The sequence below is a fragment of the Nilaparvata lugens genome, chromosome 8, assembly GCF_014356525.2.
Source record: "Nilaparvata lugens isolate BPH chromosome 8, ASM1435652v1, whole genome shotgun sequence".
In the NCBI taxonomy this organism is placed as follows: domain Eukaryota; kingdom Metazoa; phylum Arthropoda; class Insecta; order Hemiptera; family Delphacidae; genus Nilaparvata; species Nilaparvata lugens.
The window spans coordinates 17,177,159-17,203,045 of NC_052511.1; the positions used below are offsets into that span (position 1 = coordinate 17,177,159).

At 34.5% G+C, this 25,887-nt stretch overlaps 1 protein-coding gene across 2 annotated transcripts in view; it reads right to left on the reverse strand.

The window, feature by feature from the left end:
* Positions 1-3,510: 3,510 nt before the first annotated feature.
* LOC111044820 overlaps positions 3,511-25,887 on the reverse strand; it is a 103,684-nt gene continuing 81,307 nt past the window's right edge. The window contains exons 4-7 of one of the 2 annotated variants that reach the window (XM_039434121.1): positions 21,679-21,816; positions 14,350-14,447; positions 9,343-9,508; positions 3,511-5,662 (exon numbers count right to left, since the gene is read on the reverse strand). In XM_039434121.1, coding sequence (XP_039290055.1) covers positions 5,556-5,662; positions 9,343-9,508; positions 14,350-14,447; positions 21,679-21,816 — 509 coding nt within the window. In that variant the 3' untranslated portion in view covers positions 3,511-5,555. Of the gene's footprint in view, positions 5,663-9,342; positions 9,509-11,680; positions 11,847-14,349; positions 14,448-21,678; positions 21,817-25,887 lie in introns of both variants that reach the window. The other variant, XM_039434122.1, reaches the window with a different exon arrangement.

Consider the following 25,887-nt stretch of genomic DNA (forward strand, 5'->3'; position numbering starts at 1 on the left):
GCGAGATTTCAATATGCGCCCCCAAGTATTGCGCTTTGAAAGAAATGCTACATTGCTCTTTCAGGAGGAGAACTTCCATTATGGGCTGCATCCTTTCCTTGAAAATCATGCTATAGATTTTGTAAGCAGTGATTAGCAAGCTGATTCCTCTACAGTTGACACAGGAACTTCTTAATCCAGTTAATATAGACATAAAAAGAAGGTGTGCTTGCAATTTATATTGTAGTTCTGATCTCTTTATATAATTATTCAATTGGATACATGAGAAAAGTCCAGGACCAATTTCTTCATGCAAAATTTCCTTGTGCTAGATACAGAGTGGCCCAAAAACCTAGTATTTTCAGTCATTTTCCAGTTTTCTGCTATTTCTGCTAAATCCAGGAATCGGACAGAAAAATTCGCCTTTGTTTTAGATTATAAAATTCTGAATAAAATGAGATCATTCGACACTCTCTTTCTCCAATAAGTACTGAGTTATGATTTTTCAAAAATTAGTAAAATTGAAAGAAAAAATCGATTTTGATGAATTTTATTTATTAATCAACAATATCTTCCGATTGTTACCATGTATAATTCAAACTTCCTCTGGGCGTATTTTTGTTATGTTTGTGTTCTACAATCTAAGATCAGGTAGAGTGCTCTATCTCATATATATAGGTTTCCAAGTAAACCTGACAACAATGCTCCTTGTATTGTGAAAACACCTAATTTTTAGCTTCAACCATCATCACCAACTAAATTGTACTCACATTGATATTTCGCACAATGACATAAGCTCATGAGATTATGTTCTATGAGAATCATCCGTTAGATGCACTTCATTTTAGTATTTCCTAGTGGAGAGGCGCGCATAAGGAGACCTCAAGGATCAAAATTTCAAACACTTATAACTTTTGATACAATGCTCGGATCTCATCGTACTTCATTCTTCTCGGCTCGTCAAGGCGGTCCAAAATCAAGCAGCATGAGTCAAATTCGGACGAAAAGTGAAAAATTTATTGTTGAGTGTACTTAAGCCCAAATTGTAATACCGTACACAAAAATGGCCAATTTCTAGTAGTAGGTGATGATTGTTAAAGCTGAAAATTAGTTGTTTTTCACAACACAAGGAGCATTGTTGTCAGGTGTACCTAGAAATCTATATGAGATAGCGCGCTCTACCTGGTCTTCGATTGTAGAGTACAAAAATACGCTCAGAAGGACTTTGAATTATAAATGATAACAATCGGAAGATATTGTTGATCAAAAAATAAAATTCATCAGATTCTTTATTTTAATTTTACTTATTTTTGAAAAATCATAACTCAGTACTTATTGGAGATAGAGAGTTCCGAATGATCTCATTTTATTCAGAATTGTATAATCTAAAACAAAAGATAGAGCAATGTTTTCCGTCCGATTCCTGGATTTGGCAGAAATAGCTGAAAACTGGAAAATGAACTGATAATACTAGGTTTTTGGGCCACTCTGTATCTAGCACAAGGAAATTTCGCATAAAGAAATTGGTTCTGGACTTTTCTCATGTATCCAAATAATATTTTAAAAAATCAGAACTACAATATAAATTGCAAGCACCAAGGTATATAGTGACTGGACTATTCATATCCCTTCTTGAAAAGAGATTTGACTGTAGCCACTTCTGGGATCCTCAATATTGTCTGCAGCACATATTTATGAAATGGAGGAAGCGAAGTTTGAAGAAGAGTCCTCCATGCTTGAACAGCTCCATATTTAAACCATATACTCTTTTCCAACCTTGTATTCTGCAGGCTAAATCTATTTAATTTTAAATTTCCGTTGATATTCCTAAATTGATTTTTTTTTCAATTTGAGATATTTAATTTATTTCAAATTGAAAAATTACAAGGTTAGAAAAGAGTATAAGTTTATCACCCCGCTTGAGACAATGACGACTTGCAGGTTGCAGGAGCAGTGGGCGCGCACAGGCTCACTCAATGACTGGAAAAATATACGCCTATGCTATGCAGAGTGACTGTATTTACCAAAGTTTAGTCAGTGAACGTCAAGTTTTTATTGTTCATGTCACAATTCACACTACACAAATAATTATACATAGAAATGAATTGATAAGAAACTGGTTCTTATAGACTTTCTATAAGACTTTTAACGTGAAGGTGAAATAAAGGTACTTGAACCGATAATGTCGGGGCGGTAATATTATACGATCGCGGCGCCCCCCTAGCCACGGCGCCCGGGGTGACCGCCCCGGTCGCCTTGGCCTTTGGGCGGCCCTGAATATTACTGTATATTTTTTCTTGTAATTTCTACAATTTTTCCAATAAAATTATCATTTGTTTTATGGAGGTAGTTGTTTTTAAGCATTTGAGATAGTTGCATTGGAAAAAAAATTATAACTTTTTTATCTTATTTCTGATATCGGTGCGGTAACGTACATAAAATAAGCTCAACTTACTGTACCGGTCAAGTTTCTCGTTGTTACCTATTCAATGTCAACCTATTTCCCACAAACCACCTAGCAGACACATCCAGCAAATCATTAACCTACGGTCTAGCAACATCAGCCTCATTGGGATCACTGGTAAACAAAGTGGTGTCATCAGCATACATGATAACTTTGCCAGACAACTCAAAATGGAGGTCATTGATAGATATGAAAAGGAAAGGGCCCAAAATGGAACCCTCAATATCCTGAGACACACCGTCCTTCACAGCTATGGAAGATGAAACCCTGCCATCCCAAATGACCATCTGTTTCCTGCTTGACGGATAGGAGCCAAGTATTCTCAGCGGACCAGGCTCTAGTCCATATCTTTCGATTTTTTTCAGCAAAAATACTATGTGATGAACTTTACTACTACTGTATATCTAATTAATTACACGCTCAAGTAGGCTAACCTTCTCTCTTGAGATAGGAAATTTGAATACGTTGGAATCAGAATCGTTGTAATAAAATCATGATTATGATACGCCTCTGAATACAGTATCGAAGAGATTCAACCTTAAACTTAAATTTCATTTTAATGAAAGTTGACACTTTATTCGCAATACAGTAGCCTGTTCGAATTTTCAAATTCAAAGCTATATTGTATTTTACTGATCTTCGTAGTAAAATAACCATAACTTTACATCAATTCAATATTCTGTTGTTGTACAGGGCTTCTATTATAATACAATAAAGTATGATACAATTATTGTAGTATAGTACAATGTAGGCCTATGTGTGAATAGGATGAGAATTCCAGAATTCTCAATTCAAAGTTCATTATTATTTTAATTTACTATGAATTTTGTCAATCTGGAGAAAAAGTTGACATTCCTCCACAGTTTCTAGCAAGACTTAAGTACGGCTTGTCTTATTTATCTCAAGTAAGAAATCCATTTGATCACTGGTTATAATATTTTAAATCCAATCCTCACAGTCTGAGAATTTCCAAAGTTGATGAGAAGGATCAGTTTTTTATTATGAAATGTTATAGAGGAATACTTATGATATAATATGACAGGATGAATAAATTAATAATACATCAATTTTCAATTATATAAAATTTATTTCACAAATCATCATTATTCTTATTGTATTATACATTCAAGGCATCAAATATACTTCACAATAGATCGATGGACAACATTTTAAAACATATTATGAATTTGTATCAGTAGTAGTAGATTGTCTAGATATAAAAGCACCATGAATGAATGCAAAATACTATGTAGTTTCTTTCAATAATGGAAGGTTCAATAGGTTTTTGAATCCAGACAGAAAATGTATTATTCACATTTGTATGTTTCAACTCAAATTTATATAATCAGAAAGTCGTATAAAAATAATATTTGATAAAACACATCTGCAGTTAGTTTCGAGGGGAGATTGACGAATCGATAAGTCTAATTCAAAACTAACAATCATTATTCTCTCTTCATTTATTCTATAGATTTCTATAAATACATAACTAAATTATTTGGAACTCATTCAATGCTTACAAACAATTCAACATTCACTCTCTCACATTCATGCAAAGCTGTTTAAATCTAAATGGAAGAAGATACTGTACATTTCAATATCACCTTAAAACGACGTAAGAATATGAATAAAAAAATCACACTCACATTCATAATGCATTTCATAGAGTCTAAATTTGTTTAAATTCATACTAATTTGTCATTTTGTTATAGATTCACATAGAAAATATATTTCAACAAGACAACACTGTTCATTCTTGTTGAATCCAGTGAATAGACAATAAATACAATTTTTGGAAGACTGTATGATATTTTATCATCTTAAATATATAGAATATAGCAGCTTAATAATACTTCCAAGACTGTACAAGACACTTTGTGATAAACTGAGTGTCATTAATTCAAGCATATAAAAATAATCATATCTTATAAAAGTATCTGAGCAACTAAAATTAGAGTCTGTACATTACTGGAATGTGATTATTACAAACATAGAATGACAATTAGGTATTGAATTTAATCCTTTAAGAACATCAAGTACTTGATTCTTTCTGATTTGGGCCCTCATCGATTCTGAATACATCCAGACACTTATGCACAGAATAACTGATAATTAATTAGTGATGTTCTCGGTAGAGTAATTTTCTGAGTAATTATTATAATTCACTTTAAACTAGTCCAGCTAGTCAAGGTCACACTTAGAGACTGTAGAGTTAATCATGAACAAACACGAGCAAATACAAGAAGCAAGAGAAACAATGATACAACTTTGATAAAAAAAATGTTGAACCTACAATGAGACAATTTTATGAGTAATCAACAAACTATCAAATCAACTTTTAATAGCAGATGATAATGTTTCATTAATTGCCTACTCATCAGGAAAGTTAAGCAAAATAAGAAATTTATTCCATTTCATGAGAGCATTTACTTGAGGAACTCATTTCACCTCCTTCGATTCGTGAAGGTGATTTTTTTCAAGAAGAACGGTAAAAAATTAAAATTTCAAGTACACAAAATGTGTATGTGAGTCATGTAACATGACACAATTAAGTACTTTTATAACAATTTCTAATACAAAATGTCAAGATTCTAAACCAGAATTCCGAGCTGAATAAAGAGGAAATTTGAAACATCCATATAAAATTCAGAAGTAAGTTAACTTACATAGAAATTCAAATAGTGTTGATAACTTCATTAAAAATAGATAAAATTCAAATTATAGATTAAACTAACGATAAATTGATCTTAGTACTGTTTCCTAATAAAATTGATGATGTTAATTTCAGTAGATTGAAGGCTACACGTTGGAATTAAAATTTCAAGCTCCTAAATCAGAAATAAATGAATGAAGAATAAATTAAATTTGAAACATTCAGATTAACTTCATAGAAACATAGATTAGCCTACATAGAGATTTAGATACTGTTTGAGTATCAAAATACATTGAAACCATAGATGAACAGATTAGAAATGTGTGAACAATAATTCACAATTGAATTAGTCCCTGAAAACTTCGTTGTATCTCCGAGTTAGGAATTCATTGTTTTCAAGTTTTGGCAACTGGTTTGCTTCGGCAATGTTTGTTCGCAAAGTTCATTGAACTTTTCTGATCAATAGTTGTAAGGGCCGTACTGCGAGCCGTGATAGTAGGGTCCCGGATAGGCGGCAGCTGGAGCTGGGTATCCTGGATAGGCATACTGCTGTTTTTGCGGATAGACTGAAAATCACACAAAATGTATAATGATATTAGAGAGAAAAGAATATAATTTTTATAACTATAAATTATCAGAATAGAATGACATCTTGAAAAAAGTAGCCTACTACTGTATTGTAAGATTCAGGATATAAAGTCAGCACCTATTTGCTATCCTTGTCTGTAATTAGACATAGCACAGAGCTGTATTCTTTTTTCAACTCAGCATCGTTGCCAAATAGTTTTTAGTTTATGAATGAATATAACATACTACCAGGAAACTCAATTATTATGGAAAATTCATCCTTAAATCATAATATAATTATTATACTATAATATACCATTATAATCATACCGGGATGACTTTAATCATAGCTATCTTCTACAGATGGCTGTGGGAAAAGAAACTTGGCAACTCTGCCGAGCTATCATTTCCGCTGACGTTAATCTCACTGAAAATTTATTTTTCCGAGTATCACTTTTCAATTCTGTATCTCTTCTGTAACTACATTCTTTTTGTTTTGTTTTGTTTCAAGTAAAATTGTGAGAAATGGAATGGTAGCAAGTCCAGTATTTGTATGGTATACAAATTTGATTTGATCCTGGAGTTCATGATCCAAAATTCATTGAAAATACAGGTAAATAAAGCCTGAAGCATTGATAAAATAATTCGTTTGTTTGATTATTTAGAATTTGTAAGACGCCATGAAATATTGATAATCCATAATATCTAGGCCTACTGCATTGAATTATTTGTAGTGTGAATTTCAATAATAATTCGTTCAATATTAATGATTTGACAAACTACAATATACACTATTACAACAACAAAAAATACTTCACTCACATGGGCTACTTTTTAACAAATTAATAAAACAATATAAAAATCTTGAAGTACCCTCTATTTTTAAAAGCTTTCAAATAGTTCAACAACTAGTTTCGACCCTAACTTAGGTCATTTTCGACAATTAAGGTCGAAACTAGTTGTTGAACTATTTGAAAGTTTTTAAAAATAAAGGGTACCTCAAGATTTTTATATTGTTTTACTATTCAACAAATTTAATACAATGAAATCTGATAAAATTAGAAAAGTCATGCTTAATTTTTAGAGTGCAAAAAGAGCTGGAAGAGAATAACCAATAATTTTAAAAGTGACAATAAAACTTCATCATTGAATATATCATGCAATGAGGCCTATGCAAGCAAACGAGTAAATAGGCCTTTGGTAGAAATTATCCCTTGAGAAGTTGGTAATATATTTTTTTGTAATATGTCGGTATACGTAGAAATTAAGATAATTTTCATTTTATAATACAAATAGCAGTCACGAAACTATGATAATTTTAAGTGATTTTCGAATAATGGAGAAACGTTTATTCCTGACAGGCAGATGAAAATACATTTTTCAGCATAATCGAATGCAAAAATATTCTCAAATCAATTTAATTAAGTTATTGTTCCATCATACTCATCTAGTAGAAAATTATAAAGGAAAAATAAAAATGCAGATTCAATTCTCAGATACAAATGTAAGTCTCAGTGGACAACTTAACTATATCAAGAAACATAAAGTTATTTAAAAGAAAACGCGCACCATTTAATTTCAAGAAGAGTAAATTCTCATCAATGGGGTGTAATTCCAGAATATTAACGGAAAGTTTGATTTTTAAGAATACTCAATCCACTAAAAACTATTTTCCCTTATGAAAATAAGTATTTTCTATGAATGGATCATCTTTAGCATTCATCGTAGTAAGATGAATGGATCTTCTTAGATAATGGGCAATGACAATCACCTTTAGAGGTACATTCCAATATGGATTATGAATATTATTGCCGATTCCAAGCTCTCTTAATCAATTCTAAAAGAGGGAAAATTGATTAACACAGAAACTTATAATTATAGAATGCTGAACACAAATACAAAGGAGTAAAAGCCAAGGAATTGAAAACAGAATTCATCGTAATTTTTGTGTTACCAGCTATAATTCGTACAAATGCATTGTTAATTACATGCTTAACAAGAGAAGGACGTATTAGATAGACAACGGTTATTCAGATGTGCAATTTCGTATACTTTTTGCATAGCATATCACTAAGTAGTGACTGTTTGTGGTGGAGTTTTAAGGTTGGTTTTTAGCTTAGATTGAACTACTAACGACATTAAAACTTCACAATGAATTTTGATGTCTTGTTATTGAGGGAAATACCATTACCGACTAAACAGGTAGAAATATTACTCATCTCAAACTAACCCATGACATAGAAGTGCAATAGACATCGTCTAGTTTGAGAACGAATTTTTCTAAATCACAGAACTTATTGATTTCCAAGAAAGAGGTCATATTAAGCTCGTCAGTGTGTTTACACCACCTTTTTATCTTTTTATGAAACAATTTTCAAGATTCTAGACCGAGGAATGTTAATTTATTTGTCTATTCATAGGCCCAGTTTCTAGTTCGCTTATCAAATCTAATGGGCCATTAAATCTAAGATTTAATCGTTCATTAGATTTGATAAATGTGTTAGAAACCTGGTCCAAGAAAAATTGTATGTAATTATCATGAGAAAGCTCACGAGGCTCAGCCTAAAACTGTCTCTCTTCCGAACTTTCATACATAAAGATGCGTACAGACTTATGCGCCACGGATACGCGCATTTCACTTTTCATCAGCTGATGCTATATTCATTATATCAATATGTTACTGTTTCTGTACATATACAGATACAATAAGAATAGGATCAGCTGATAAAAAGTGAAATGCGCGTGTTCGTGGCGCATAATTCTGTACGCACCTCAAGGTTTCATAAGTTATGTTTCAACTCTCATAAATACAATATATGAATCCTGATCTATCAATGTTTACAGCTTAATTTGCACCCAAAACAGCAGTTTCTCTGACAAACCAGTACCCTCTCCAAATACCCTATGTACTAACTTGAACAACATAAAGTGCTGAGAGCTTGAACAATAAAAGTCTGACAATTTACACCCAAAAATAGTAGATTATCTGGCAAACCAGTACCATAGAGAAAAAATAGCATAAGAAGATATTCCATGTCGTTTATGTTCCAAATTTCAAGCCGATGTTTAGTTAACTCAAGCCGATTACTGTCTATTATTACTGTTTTGGCCGGGTGAAAGTGTAACAACGGCACAGTATGAGAGACTACAAGCGTCAAATAGCTTCACGAAAAAACTACTTGAATTATCAGCTTGAGTTAACAGTGAAATTTGGAGCATGAATTATTTATTGTACAAAATACCACAATCATAATATAATTATGACATTGAAGGAAAAACTAGGCTGAGCCTGTACTATTTCTCTCAAAAAAATTTGATAAAAAGTTAATGTTGTCCAAAGGTTGAGGTTATGATATCACACACTGCTTCGTCACTTGATTTTTTGGTCCAGGTATAATAATTTGAAGATTTTGAATTGTGAAGGTTGACATAATATTTCAAATGAATAAAAGAATGTATCACAATTATTAATAAAAAACTTGAGAAAGATTGCACTTATTTGAAAATTTTGAATACAAAATCACAAACCTACCACTATTAAATTCCCTATACCATGTTCCTATCTTCTTATGGTATATTTTCACTATGCCAGTACCCTCTCCAAATACCCTATCATTAAGTGCAAATACAAAAAGTGGTGAGGGGTAGATAGAGTGAGAGGGTGCTATGTATGCCTTACCGGGCATCAAATACTGCATGTTGATGGCCTCCTCGCGCTCTCTCTCACCACGCAGACAAATGGCAGCTCCCGAAAACAAGATGGCCGACACTAGCGACACACCCACACCGGTCCAAGCCAGAAAGAACGACCAATCGTAGTAAGTGTACGAGCCGTCTCTTAGCACCTGGGCACAGTCCGAAAGAGGAGAGGTTGACAGTCAGAGGAAGAGAGATAAACAATTCAACAAGCGCCATTTTGTTACTAGGCTGATTAGAGGGTACAATAGTGGTTAATGCTGGCTTCAATACTTATGACTAGTGTTAGTAGCTCATGTAAATCAACTAGTCTACTGTTTCAAACTGTGACAAAACAGATCGCAATGGAGACTTTCTAATCACTTACATTTTTTTTAAATCTTTATCATATTTTTTGTAAGGATGTTTCCCACATGAGCCCTTGGCTTGTGCGTGGGTAATGGGAGGAACGAAGGGGGAGGTGAGCGGGTCTATAGTTTTAAGGCGAGACCATATAAGGCATTTTTTCAAGCGTTTTCAGAGTCGGCAGGGCAGGAAGCTCTCCGATTGGGTTGATGTCTGAAAAAACGACCAATATGGTCTCGCTCTTAGATGGGTTCCTAAACACTGGGGAAAGTGATTTAGGGAGCTTATAACTGTCTGTTATAGATGGTTGTGTCACGAGAAGAAGCTGGGAGCCTTCTAATCACTCACATTTTTTTCCAATCTTACTCATATTTTTTCTTGTTTCCCACAATGGGCCCTTGGCTTGTGCCAAATGGCTAAATTCATTTGTATTTAGAATATTATATTTCGAATTTTAGACTAAATGCGTCCCGACATAGACTCTATAGTGGGATGCTACACGATAGTTTAAGGAAATTAATCCAAGTATGTAAAGGACTTTTTTCCATATTGTATCTGTTTTTTTTTTAATTTTTTCAACTAATTTCATTGAAAATGATAACATTAATGGGGACATACGATGGTTGTACTAAGTGGATCTACATTTTTAGATGGGTTCCTAACTACAGGTAACAGATTTTGCAGCTCATAACTGTCTGTCATAGTGATGGTTGAGTCACGAGCAGTGACTAATCTATGTACTAGAACATCTATAGAGTTCACTGGTCATAAGAAAAACTTGGTCCCTATAATCTAAATTCGCACACACCAGTGACAGTGAACATTAAAAATATAATTCGCATGAGTTCTAATTGGACTATTCCCACTCAGCCCAGCCAAATGAATATGGAAAATACCATAAGAACTTATAGGAATTATTTTTTCTCAGTCACTGTTTTGTGCCAATTCAGCTCAAGGCTGCTGCAATTTCATTTTTTTCTTGTAACTAAAACATCTATAGCAGAGGTTTCAAATGAAAATAAAGTGAATTCTGAAAGTAATGTGATAGTCAACCGAGGCCATCGATGATGCCAATATAAGTTATTATTATGAATGAAAAAGCTAAGGCTGAAGACAAAAAGATTAATCTAGGTTTGAACTTGTAATTTATGTAAAAATCGATACAAAAATACTCAATCTCTTACCGAAATATGAATAACACTACTTTGAATAACAGAGAAACGACCTGAGCTAGAAATCACATTATTTTGGAGAAGCATTATCAGGGATATAAGAACAATTCTTTATCTGTTTAACTGGATAACTGCCTCTAATTCTGTGAGATTTAGTTATTCATAATATCTATTTTTGATTGAAGATTTGGTAGTTTTTTGAAGTGTAAATTGTTATTCTGATAAGTGATAGTAGCTTAACCTACAATTTAATTTGGACTGTAGTAGAATTTGATAAGGGTCAGTTTTGGGCAGTAAACCCGGTTGCACAAAGGCGGTTAAATTTTAACCGTGATTAATTTCACGAGAACCAATCACAGAAGGCGTTTTTGAAAAGACGGCTTCTCTGATTGGTTCTCCTGGAATTGATCACGATTAAAATTTAACCGGCTTTTGTGCTACCGGCAATCAGCCTGTTGTGCCTTCTCACATAAGTGTAATAATTGTACATTACTGAAAAAATAAATAAACTCAATCATCAGCTATTTCAGCTTTAATGACAGTCAATGGAAGATTCTGTAGCACCTTCTATAGTTTGTCAAGCTGGTATGGGAGGAATTCATGCTTAATGTGATAAAAATGTCAACAGTTCTGGAGAAAAGAAATGGAATAGAAGCAGATAAGATAAATTTAGTGTGTTTGTTGTATATAATGTAAGTGAAAAGACATGCCATCCATTGTAATCTGGTTTATTACAACAAAACTGTGTCAAGCAGATCAAGGCACGTGCACTTGCACTGCGCACGCGTGGCACTTGTCTTATACCTGGCATAATGTACTGAATATTTTTAGTAGATTCCTCGTAGCGCTCCGAACGCAAGCAATAGGCGGCGCAGAAGAAGAGCACTGACGAGACAAACGCGAACGCAATGCTCGTCCACGCCATTATGTACGACCAGTCATGATAGGACCTGGTCTCCGAGCGTAACACCTACGTGCATAGTCAGGTAAAATATTGGTCTGATTTGTGATAATCGTGTTGAGAATTCGAGAAAAACTCTTGAAGTAAGATGAGCAAAGCCAGTTAGGCTCAACTCACACTTACGCTACTCAGTTCGAGAAGAGACTCGACTCTGATCGAGAGCATGTGTTTTCAAATGGGTAACGTCGCGGAGACTAGAATAGACTGGTTGAGTGTCACCATTTGGAAACAAATGCTCTCGATTAGAGTCGAGTCTCTTCTCGAACTGAGTCGCGTAAGTGTGAGTTGAGCCTTACACACACGTCGATTTTTTGTCGTCCTGATGAATTCTATCATATTAAACCAATGTACCTGAAATATAATGTATTCTAGATTCCTCAGATTAAACGGAATTTGACAAACATCATCTGTTTATCTTTTTCTTTAGGGCTTTTCTTGATAATGGCATTATATAGCCGAAACATGTTGAGACTAAACAATTTTGAAAAGGGTACTTGGATTTCCATTTCTATTTATATCGTTTGTTTAATCTAATTGAATTTATAAGGACGGCAAAAAATCGTACGACCAAGAATCGATGTGTGTTTAGCTAGCCTAAAGCCCCGCACACACACATCGATTTTTGGTCGTACGATATTTTGCCGTCCTTATGAATTCTATCAGATTAAACGGAACTTGACAAACATCATATGTTTGAAATCATCTGTTCAATCTAATAGAATTTATAAGGACGGCAAAGTATCGTACGACCAAAAATCGATGTGTGTTCATCTAGTATGATTTGATGTGTGTGGAGATGAATTGAAAGAAAGATGTCGATGATAGTGCACATTCAGTTAAAACATTGAAGAGCAGCAAATATGATGAAAATGAAATGAAATAATTCTTTATTTGACGGAGTTAGGACTTTCAAGTCCTCTCTATAACTCAAACTCGAAGGTGGTATGATGGTATTGGCTTGAGGAGATGAATCGAATCGAGGAGATACGTTTTTCCGGTGTGAGAGGAATAGAAGGGAAAATGTTGATGATAGTGTACTGTCAGTTGATACATTGTTCTAATTTGCGATAATTGTATTGAGAATTGGAGCAAAACTTTTTGTGTAGTTGATAAGTTGATATTGTGGTAATTATTCATATTGAATGAAAAAGACTAAGAAATTGTCAAAAACAACAGATCTATTGATACTTAGAAAGACCGGTTTCGGTTATTACACCATTGTCAATCTCTGATAAACTTATCAGATATCGGTTTATCAGAGATTGACAATGGTGTAGTAACTGAAACCGGTCTTTCTAAGTATCAATAAATCTGTGGTTTTTGACAATTTCTTAGTCTTTTTCATTCAATGGAGCAAAACTCATGAAGTGAAAAATGGTAGTATGATTTGATTTGTGTGGAGATGAATAGGAGGAAATATATTGATGATATTGAACAGTCAAGTAAAACAATGCTCTGTTTTATGATTGTGTGGAGAATTGAGTGCACAATTCAATGAAAGAATGGAGGTAAGATTAGTTAATATGGTATTGGTTTGATGTATGAGGAGACTAATTTTAGAAGAGATGTTGATGCTATCGAACAATCAATTAAAACAATGTTCTGGTTTGTTTTGCATGAAGAGTTCAATTAAAACTCATGAAGTGAAGGAAATGAGATGAGAAGTGATGGTATGATTTGATAGAAGATTAATAGAAGGGAAAATGTTTATGATAGTAGAAGTGAATTGAAACAATGTTCTGATTTGTGATTGTGTAGAAAATTGGGAGCACAGCTAGTGAAAGAAAGAAGGTACCTAGTAGCAAGTATAACGGCGATGATTTTATGTATATGGAGATGAGTAATAGATAAGTTAATGAAGTAAAATGATGATTATATAGAAAAATTATGATGAAATTCTTAATATATGGCAATAAAAGTTATGATATTTCATGTGAAACTAGAATGAATGATAATGCAATTTGAAGAAGCAGGAATGAGATGAAAAACTTAAAATTTTATAAGTCCTTGCTGCAATAAAACAATTGAGAATAATGCATGATTAGAGTAAATATAACATAAAATAATATTTGAAAGATGAACACAAAAATGACGGTAGTCACAAAAAATAATTAATCGCCAGTAATTGACAGTAAAATTGATTTAACTTTCTTGGGTTTCCAATGCATGAATTTGCACAAAAAAATATTGATAAAAATGGATGCGAATGTAAAGTTTTCAAAGTTCCTAGAATAGGATTCAGATGATGATGTAAGGGTTCACATCCAATATTTTATAATGACTGACTAACTATAATCTCTCTGTTCTATATGCAATGAATGATTACAAAAAACAAAGTATAAATAATCCCAGAAAGGCGTGATGTGATAATGTGAAAGTAGCAATTTCTATTGAAAGTTATAGAGTTAGGTCAGAGAGACGTTGTAGAATTATTATTATAGACAAAATGGTTTTAATGAGTATTTATAAGAGTGATATTTCGTTGATACTGTACCATAGGAATCATACTTACATTGTCCCATTGCTGATAAAATTCTTCTCCAACAACACGTTCCTTTTCATAATATTCTACTCCATGCCAAAGTCCCATAGCTCCTGCGCTTAGTAGACCTGCAAGACACGAATCATATTATATTTCAATGTCAATGAAAATGGTGAGTTCCAATAAAACAAGAATAAAATGATTGGTCCATCTCGAGGAATAGAACTAAAAATTGAAATGAATGTACAGTAATTGATATTGTTAAATTCAATTCAATTCAAAAAGTTCTTTATTCCTCATAAAAACAAAACAATATGATTTACAATCTGCTGTCAGTTCTACAAACTCTTACAAGAACTCATACATAAGGATAATATTTTTGTACAATAAAAAACACAAAAAAAATTAAAATAGAATCAAATAGAAAGTGGTCCTCAAAAAATCTTCATCCTAGTATTTTAAACATGATTGAGATTCATAACTTATCAGGGAAGAGTCGTGAACCGACAGTGCTTTAATTCAGGAATGATCTTCACATGAACCTGAGGTCTGTGTATGAAGACAAGTTCTTCGGCTTGCCAATACGTTTGGAAGATTCCGAGGAATGATTCAGATTTTTGTAAACATTCACGTTAATAAGGATTGACTTTTTTCAAATAGATAATATTATAGTAAATTGATAATATTACAAAAGCATAGATATCAAAGTAGATAGCATAGATAGAATAGCATAGATAGCAAAAGCTAGATATTACAAAAGCAACAGTTACAATAATCTGATGGTAATTGTGTTTGATAGCACTATGTCATAGGGTATTGGTACGCAGCCTGTTGTCTGGATGACGATGACTGATCCACAAGAAACAGGCGCGGGCCCCAACACATTGACCAATTTGTGATATTGTAATGGTCTCAAGTTGTAGAATAATAATAATAAAAGGTGAGTTTAATGTTAAGAATGAGTAATTAAAGAAATAATATGTAGTATAATGTGAAAAAATAATGTAAAAAATTGAAAAATTTATAAACCACGTAAATTTGGAGGATGAACCAGAGCCATGCGCGGGTTCTCATTCATCAGGTTAAAAAAAAACAAATTTATTCCTTTGCATCATCAATTTCGATACATAATACTTATTATACAAGGTTGATTCGCCATCAATTTTTTTCTGTTAGGGCTACTCTTGAATATAAATAAAAATAGAAATCGAAGTAAATCTGAGTCTTGACTTGATAATGACATTATATAACATGTAGTGAATAAACAATTATTTTAAAAAGGGTACTTGAATTTCTATATTTATTATACTTTTCATACAATTTGAAACATTCTACCCTCGTCCAACCTCCAACTGTGTCCACCTGTCCAGTAATTAACCAAACAATAGCCCAATTTAATACTGAAGTAAAGTTCGACTAAAAGTAATTTGTCAATCTATTTTCATAACCGTTTGTCTTCATTGACGCATTGTCTTCTGATAATAGTAAATTATTATATTATACGTATATAGTGATGCTATATACAATCTTCAATCTTCTACAATCTTCTTCATTTGATACAGTCGGTCAATTATGGTCCACATCAATATTGAAGTAGAGAATAATAATCTCTCCATTGAGTACTTCACATGGAATGAAAAGAATGGAGTACCTATATTATTGATTAACAGTTCAAATTGGGATGAAAATTCCAGAAGAGAATAGAGTACATCGTTTGGATAGATATAATTTCACACATCTATTTCACTACCAATGACGAACTGCAAGTTAACAATCCGTTTTGAACTATTTTCGACGAAACTGCAGTCTAATTTTTGAATATTAGTGTTGAAAATGTTGAATATCAGTGTTGAGTGTTGAAAATGGATTTGAAAAATCCGAAAGCCCTCCACAGTGAGTACTAGTTATAATAACTAATATCCAAAAATTAGACTGTAGTGTCGTTGAAAATAGTTCAAAACAGATATAATTTGTTGAATAAGAATAGGTATTGTGAAATTTCTCCATAATCGAAAAACAGTTTCATCTTTGTATGTTTATAAATAGATAAATGTGGATGTGACAAAGATAAAACTCTGTTTTTCAATTGGTCTGGCCAGAGAATTCGAACTGTAGCGCCAAAATCCCAGACTGCAGTTCTGCCAATAGCAGGCTTGTGTTTGCGCCAGTGCAGACCGTCCAGCTGTTTTGACCTTGTCGATGTCTTTTTTTTCAGTCGTTCTTGTCTTGTCAGCCCGTTGTCTTGTTGCAAGACCGAGTTTGTATTTTGTCATGTAATTTCAATTGGAAATTTCTTGTAAATGATTGTTTGAGTGTCGTGTGTGTGAATTATGAGTATAACAGCGTAAATAGTGTTAAATTGAATTAATTTGAATCAGATTTGAATTTGTAAAGAATCCAGTTTGAGCTTTGTTCGAAACACAGTGCAGAGCCTGCAAGTTGAACGTGAAAAGGCTGCCCAGAAGCCAGAACCTGTCTTATTCCCAGATTTCATCCCACCCTGAACCTGATCAAAACACCTAATAAAGGCTTCGAAGGGCAAGTAGACAAGATTGGATTAAATCTGGTGAGTTTTTGCTCTTTTTTATTGTTCATTAATGCAGAGTTTGACTGTACAAATAACCTGGCTCAAATTGAAGATATAAATGCTTTGCCAGATTGCAAAGAATTTATGAAATAAAATGAATTGAATTGAATTGAAATTTTGCCCCTTGTTTATATTTGATTATTTAAATAGTGAATTACAGTCCTCTGGTAGCTCTAGCCTGAGCTTTGTTCAGAACATTTCTTGGTCCTGCCAAGCCGGAATGAATTTAAATTTGTAATTTGTTGATTAATTCACACACATTGGATTTAAGCAGTTTCGTATTTGTCCAATGTTGGCATGTTGAGAATGGTCTGATCTATGCTCAACTTAAGTTTGTTGTAGCCTTGTTCTAGAGCAAGGTTTCTTGTCAATTTGTATTTGTCTGAAATTAAATTTATTTCAGTTAAAATTGTAATTTCCTGAAACTAGGCGCATTGTGCTCTTTTTCTCAGGAATTTGTTTGTTTGTTGGATTTTGTATTGTCCATTTGGTTATACATGTTAGTGAAGGTTAATCACAGCATGATTTTGTTTGTTCAATTCAACAAGTTATCATTTGTTTGTGAGTTGTTGGAAGAACATTATCTAATCATATAGTTTTGTCTTCAGCAGTAACTTATCTTGTGAATTAATAATCAAAGTTTAACTTTGATAACTTACTAGTCGTGATTCTTCCTTTCATCTAGTTTTTGAACTCATTCTTGTTTTATTGTCTGTTGTTTGTATTGTCAGGGCTGAATTGTTTTGTGTATGAGTTCAAGATGGAGGAAAAATTACAGAAACAAATCAGGGTGCATCTCGCTAAACTGGAACAATTGTATGCCAGATTGCAAAGAATTTATGAACTGTCTAAAAATGTCAGCAATACTGAGCTTGACAGCAATACTCGTATTTCATATCATGAAATATTGATCGATTACCTACGTCAGGGTCACATGTCGTTTGTAGCAGATCAGACAGACCGAGGTGGTTACTACATACCGCATCACGCCATCGTGAAAGCAAGCAGCACTACCACGCCCATCCGAATTGTATTTGATGCTGGTTCCAGAACATCATCTGGTTTGTCATTGAACCAGGTTCTTCATGCTGGTCCCAAATTGCAGACTGACATTTTTGTTTTGTTAGTTAATTTTCGTTTGTTCCCAATCGCACTAACTGCCGACATTAAACAAATGTATCGACAGATATTAGTGGAGGATTCCTGCCGTCGTTATCAGCATGTATTGTGGAGATTTTCGCCGGAGGATCCGATCGAAATTTATCAGCTCAATTGTGTTGTTTTTGGTGTTTCAAGCTCTCCATATTTGGCGCTTCGCACCGTCCACCAGCTTGTAGAGGAGGATGGAAATCGTTTTCCAGCAGCCAAGGCGAGAATACCAAGAGACATGTTCATGGACGACTTAGTCACATCTGTCGCCACAGAGTCAGAGGCCGCGGAGCTGTATCGTCAGTCCAAGCAGCTGTTTGAGGGAGGCGGTTTCTCGCACACAAAGTGGACTTCAAATTCACCATCAATGTTGGAGAAATTCTCGGAGGAAGAGAAATCGTTTTCGTACAAGGATTTCGAAGCAGACAACTCCTTGGCTATCTTGGGATTGAATTGGCAACCTAGTACTGATCTGTTTCAGTTTTCAGTCAAGAGTGGTGAGGTCATCACTACTAAGCATTCTATTCTGTCAGTGATGGCTCGTATCTATGATCCACTTGGTCTCTTGTCACCGTTTACATTATTTCTAGAGTGTCTTGTCCAGAAACTGTGGAAATTAGGAGTGGATTGGGACTAGAAGCCGCCTGAGTCTATCTGCACTCTTTGGGAGAATTGTCAAAAAGAGTTGCCTCTATAGTTGAAATTTGCTGTTCCACGTCACGTTGGTTTGTTTCAGGATTCTCACATCAGTTTGATTGGTTTTTGTGACGCATCATTGTCTGGTTATGGTGCAGTTATCTATGTGAAGTCGCAGAAGGAGAGCGAGGAGCCAAGAGTTGTATTATTGTGTTCAAAGTCCAAGGTAGCACCATCTAAAGTTGTTTCAATACCTCGTTTGGAGTTGTGTGCGGCACTCTTGTTGGCAGAACTCATGAATTCAGTAGTCACTATTATTAGTGAACGTCGTCATGTGTCTCGTATTGTCGCACTCTCTGATTCTACATTCACCTTGTGTTGGATTAATGCTCCATCCGCGAAATGGCAAACTTTTGTTGGTAATCGCGTCGCAAAAATACAGGATTCTTGTATACAGGAGTGGATGCATGTTGCCGGATTTGAAAATCCCGCGGACTGTTTGTCTAGAGGTTTATCACCAGTTGAGCTTGTGAACTTTCTGTTGTGGCTCTCAGGTCCATCATGGATAGCAGAGGACGAATGCGATTGGCCCGTCCAAACTCAAATGGAAGAGATCGTGGATCCACTGGAGGCGAAAAAACCGTCAGTGTTGACAGTCACAAAATCTCCTGATTGTAACAGCAATGCAATATATTCATTGATTGGTCGTTGTTCGGATTATGGTCGTCTTTTGAGAATTGTAATTCTTGTTCTCAAATTCTTACGAATCTTACCCCAATCAGAAGAATCAGATTTCGATGTTGCTGAGAGGTATCTATGTAAAGTGGTACAGATGATAGATTTTTCATCTGAATTTGTGCAATTAGAGAAGGGAGAAGATTGTTCTAAGCGCCTACGTCGCCTGTCTCCATTCATTGACAGAGGTGTGATTCGCGTCGGCGGTCGTTTGTCTCATGCTGGACTTGAATTTGAGACTTGTCATCAGATGATCTTACCAAAATCCGACGCTTTCGTATCAATGTTAATTGATTATCATCACAAGAAGAATTGTCATGCTGGATCTTCGTTATTGTTGTCCTTGATCAGACAGAGATTCTGGATACTGTCTGCTTGCTCTATTATTCGTATTTGTGTCTTTAAGTGTAATCGTTGTTTCCGTGTTCGACCTAGTAATAATGCAATTATTCCAAAAATGGGTGACCTGCCTGCTTGTCGAGTGTCAAAATGCAAACCATTTGAAAATTGTGGTGTGGATTACGCTGGTCCTCTGCGTATTACTATGACGAGACGTCGTAATCCTTGTGTTTTGAAAGCCTACATTTGTCTGTTTGTGTGTATGGCAACAAAGGCGGTACATATTGAGTTGGTATCGGATCTATCAACGCCCATGTTTTTAGCTGCGTTTTGTCGTTTTTTGTCACGTCATGGACCCTGTCGTGTGATGTATTCCGATTGTGGTACTAATTTTGTAGGTGCCAAGGAACAGTTGCGAAAAATATCTCAACTTTTGAACTCATCCGAGTTTCAAACCAAATTGACTAGTCAACTCGCCGAACACAAAATTGATTGGAAATTCATTCCCCCTGGTTCACCGCATTTTGGAGGTCTGTGGGAGGCAAATGTCAAATCTGTAAAGTTGCATCTGTTCCGAGTAATTGGCAATCAACTTCTCACCTATGAGGAACTGAACACTGTATTGGTGCAGATTGAAGGTGTCCTGAATTCCCGCCCACTGTGTGTACTGAGTGAGGATCCTTGTGAACCGCTGGCTTTAACCCCAGCGCACTTTTTGACTCTAACACCATTGAAATCGTTTCCCATGCGGGACGTGGACAGTGTCCCTGTGAATCGTCTCACCAGGTATGAATTGATCAGTCAACTTATTCAATCGTTCTGGAACCGATGGAGAAGAGAGTACCTGCACGAACTTCAAAGTCGTAAAAAATGGTTGAAATCACCCACTTCTATCAGTGTGGGAACGGTTGTGGTAGTAGACCAACCAAACACACCTCCATTGCAGTGGCCACTGGGTGTCATTGAACAAGTGTTTCCGGGTAGTGACGGCAAGGTTCGATTGGCGAGTGTTCGCCTAAAAACTGGTATTTATAAAAGACCAGTAACAAAATTATATCCACTCCCAATTCAATAGTTGTTGTACTTGTTGCATTTTTTTCTTTGTGTTGTTTTTTGGTGTTGGTGTTTTTGTTCTTTTTGGCATGTCTGGATTTTTTCCTTTCTGTGGTTTTGTCAGTTTTTGTAACTTGGCTGAAAAATAGTTTTTCAGAGGCGGGGGTATGGTCTGGCCAGTGAATTCGAACTGTAGCGCCAAAATCCCAGACTGCAGTTCTGCCAATAGCAGGCTTGTGTTTGTGCCAGCGCAGACCGTCCAGCTGTTTTGACCTTGTCGATGTCTTTTTTTCAGTCGTTCTTGTCTTGTCAGCCCGTTGTCTTGTTGCAAGACCGAGTTTGTATTTTGTCATGTAATTTCGATCAGAAATTTCTTGTAAATGATTGTTTGAGTGTCGTGTGTGTGAATTATGAGTATAACAGCGTAAATAGTGTTAAATTGAATTAATTTGAATCGGATTTGAATTTGTAAAGAATCCAGTTTGAGCTTTGTTCGAAACACAGTGCAGAGCCTGCAAGTTGAACGTGAAAAGGCTGCCCAGAAGCCAGAACCTGTCTTATTCCCAGATTTCATCCCACCCTGAACCTGATCAAAACACCTAATAAAGGCTTTGAAGGGCAAGTAGACAAGATTGGATTAAATCTGGTGAGTTTTTGCTCTTTTTTATTGTTCATTAATGCAGAGTTTGACTGTACAAATAACCTGGCTCAAATTGAAGATTAAATTTTGCCCCTTGTTTGTATTTGATTATTTAAATAGTAAATTACAGTCCTCTGGTAGCTCTAGCCTGAGCTTTGTTCAGAACATCAATGCTAAATATTACATTTAATAGAATAAAATGTGATGGTTTGATACTGACATGCGAGCAGCATTAGGATAGCGGTGGCAGTGATGTTTCCAGGTGATCTCCTCCAGCAGCCAGCGATTCCCGTCCAGAACGCAATGAAAATGGCGAAGAAAGCCAAAATGAACAGAGCGATTGCTGATCTGCCCATGTCTGCAATCAAAGAAATACGATTAAAATATGTACCGTAACAACTTTTTTATATTTTCAGTAGATAATCATAGAATTATTAAGTTTGTAGAGTGAATATTGATGTTGTGGAACTTTTCCATAATTGGAGAGACTTGAAATGTTGTTAAAAAATCAAATTTACTGAAACGAAATAAAGTGGATTTTTAACAACATTTCAAGTCTCTTCAATCATAAAATTATTGTCCAGGTTCTAATTATATTTCAATCTTGGATTATAATGCACAACAGAAGGAAACACATTATCATTTCTTTACTTTACTCTAAAGTGCTTCCTTCTATAGAGTATAGAACCACCTTCTTAGTTCTTCACTCTGTAGTTTATGCATTCTATATTTACTCCGTGGTTATACATTCCATTAAAATTGAATGAGTAACACTATACTCTACTATATTCTTGGAATTATATTCAACTTTTGAAATAGGTTGTAGTTGCATTCTTTTAATACTGATTGAGCATTGCAAATAAATACTGACCATGTAAAAGATTTTTCTGTGTTGAATAATAAACTATTCTATTCTGTATAGGAATACTTGAGGATATAATTCTGTATACAGTTGAGTACCTTTTGGTAAAAGTACTGATAATTGTTTTTATTCAACTGTGATTTGGCGTGTCACAAGCTGAGCGAACTTTGCAATGCATAATGACACAATGGAATTGTAAGCAAGTACAGTAATTGATAATCTCCAACAAGCTTATATTTAGAACACAGACTCGAGAATGAATTCAAGTATACATGAATGGAAATCTGACTTTCAAAATTTTTAGTTTTGACTTTTGTTCAATAATTATTACAAGGAACAAATTGAAATCTTTGAAATATCCTAATACACCATAAGCATATTCTCAAAATAACAGCTTTCTCGCAGTTGTAAAAATACAAATAATTATTATAGGCTACCTACAAGGAACAAATTGAAATCGTTGAAATATCTTGATACCATAAGCATATTCTAAAAAAACAGCTTTCTCGCAGTTATAAAAATACAAATTTCACAACAACCCACATATTCCAATCCTCACATTGTTGGTGTTCGACAAATTTTTTGACACCAAAACATACTTTTGAGGCGCATGTGTAGGCTACCATCTGCACGTTGACTTTCCATTTCCAGGTGAGGTTATGCATGACTTGACCTTGCCCTTGCAGCCGAGACCTCACATCAATTAGATAAACAGCAGACGTCGTCGTCTTCTGCGCTGCTTTTTACCTGATTGGAGTCCACTCTGCCACCGCCACTTTCAGACGTCTAACCTGTCTGTGCTCAAATCTTCTAGTAGATAATAATAGCCTAGTTGTTAGTCGATGTCTCTAGCCTCAACTTTCTATTCGCCTTTTTCGATTTAAATTTGCCACGGTCTTCTAACTCCATCGGCGCTTTGGTACAGAAAAGTTTGTTTTTATCGTCGAAATTGCCTATTCTATGGATATGCGTTGTTGGAAAGTTTACAAACAAGAGATTATTCAAGGAAAGTTAATTCATTCAAGTTGTTGCCCACATTTTACATTTTACTATAATTAAGTTTGAGTGCCTTTTCTAAAAGTGAATGAGCATTCTATATAAATGAGTGATTAAATTTTTAGGCTGAGGATGATGCCTACATGAGCTCTAGGCTTGTGCATAGGTAATAAGACGGATGATGATGAGAGATGAGTGGACCGAAATAGTGGTCCACGTTACAATGGCAGTGGAGAAAGATATGAGTAAAACGTTGCCGAACCTCTGTCTTGTCAATGCCTTCTGTAGAAAGTAGCTGATACAGGTTTATTGATATAATATTAACTGTTGATTCTCGTTTGAAATAATCAATTACCATATTTTATTAAGCAATAAATAATATTTTTTAATAATTTCATAATGAATTTACATAATTAAGATGGAATATTTTGTTAATTTATTATTAATTCTAAATTGTTGAAAGACATCTGGCAACAGAGCAAAGCGAGAAAGAGATAGAGCTATTCGCTTTGTTGAATGAAAGACAAGGATAGCAATACTATTGCTAATCAAACACTGTCATTATAACATGGATCTCACTATAGCTTTATGTGGTTTCCAACACACCAAATAAAAAAAATGTGTATTGATAGAATCATTGGAACGTTGCTATGGATTTAGAATAAATAGTTCGGTTCTTGATGATGATGATGAAAGATGAGTGGACCTAGAGCATTATGAGGTTTCTAACCCACCACATACAAATGAATATAAATATAAAGTAAAATGGGGCTATATAGACAATATAATATAATATAATTTAATATAATATAGTCTAATATAATATAATAAAATTATTATTATTATTATTATTATTATTATTTTATTATTATTATTATTATTATTATTATTATTATTATTATTATATAGATCATTGGTTATTTGGGGCACAATGATAAAAAAGATTGGCTAAGCACAGCCTACCTACTTTCTTTCAACCCGATATACCGTATTATTTTACAATTAAACAATACCGTATTATTATTAAACAATTTTTGAATAAATAGCCTGTTTATTGAAAAAAGACACAGCAGATAAAACACAATAGATCGATAGAAGAATTAACATTTTTGGTACTTTATTGTGTCTGAATATATTAATTCTAATCAACTTGTATGAATAATTAATATAAGCAGGTACTAATAAATAAACTCCTCTGATTTAATTTATCAAATCAATGGAAAACCTTGAATTTTTTATCTTCCAATACCTTCAATGAAGGAGTATTATCCTGATTGAGAAATCAGAAATACAAGAAAAGTAGAAGTTGCTAGAAAAGGAGTGAATAGAGAAATGGGATGAATTTTCCAAATATCATCTTCAGTCTAGTGTGGCCAACAAATAAATCCTCAAGTTAATCTATGTTGTTTTAGAGAAATATTGATGGAATATATCTAAGTAGTACCTTAACAATTCAGGGTCATGAAAGATAATACCACTTGTCGCTAGCACAAATTGGAACAAATTTGCTGGAAATAACAACAACCAGCTCCTATATTCGATAAGCTTCAGCTGACCATTCTTATCCGACTCCATTGTCACGGCCAACACGTTACTATTAAGGCAAGCTTCTTGAAATGGAAAGTTGGTAGCCGGTAGATTTTTTATCATAACATTTACTGTGTTAGCGACCTTGAGTTTTGCATTCTCGATAATATGGGTTGGGTTCTGACAAATGAGAGAACCATGCTAGATACTCGGTCAAGAAATATAGCAAACAAGACTTACTTCTATGTATTGCAGGACTATCTACATTGTAGATACATACTCGATACAGCAGTTCTAAATTTTGTTCTCTTTGCAAAGCAGTTATTGTGCAACAGCTACATACGTCGTGGGTAGCTCAGAAAAACGCCCATTCTTTTTCTGTTAATGTTTACATCAGTATGCAGTTATACCCGATTAGAAACTAATAAATTGTTCAACACTCATGCTGGCTTCAAGGCTGCTGAGGGGTGAGGTCTTGGTATAACTAATCTTCATTGATCAAATGGAACAAAAATATTGAACTTAGTAGGTCTAGTTCTTTGTAGCCTCAAAACAGTTTGTGAGAGTGGAAGGTTGGGGGAGCGACGAAGGTAGCTACAAAATTGAGAGTGTTGAATGTAATGCATCTATTTAAATGGTGGCGCACATATTACTCCATCAGAGCGCACCACCATCGACTAACATGAAGCACTCTTGAAGCTTGAAGCTACCTTCGCCTCTCCACTATGTTTCCACCCTAAGCAAGCTCTATTGAGTATTTTTCATAGCGATCTGAAATTTGAAAATGTTACGCTGCTGGAGTCAAGCATCAAGTCTGACGGGAATCTCATGAGCTTATTGAGAGTAAGGGCCACGCCATACGGCGTTTTTTCAGAAAAGACGGCAGGTAGGAAGCTCTCAGATTGACTGATTGGGTTGGCGTTCGGCAATCAGCTGATAATCAGCCAATTGGAGAGCTTCCTGCCAAATCATCTTAAAACGCTTGTAATAAACGCTTCGTGTGACTTAGCCCTAAGAGTGATTAATAGTTGGACTAGATTATGG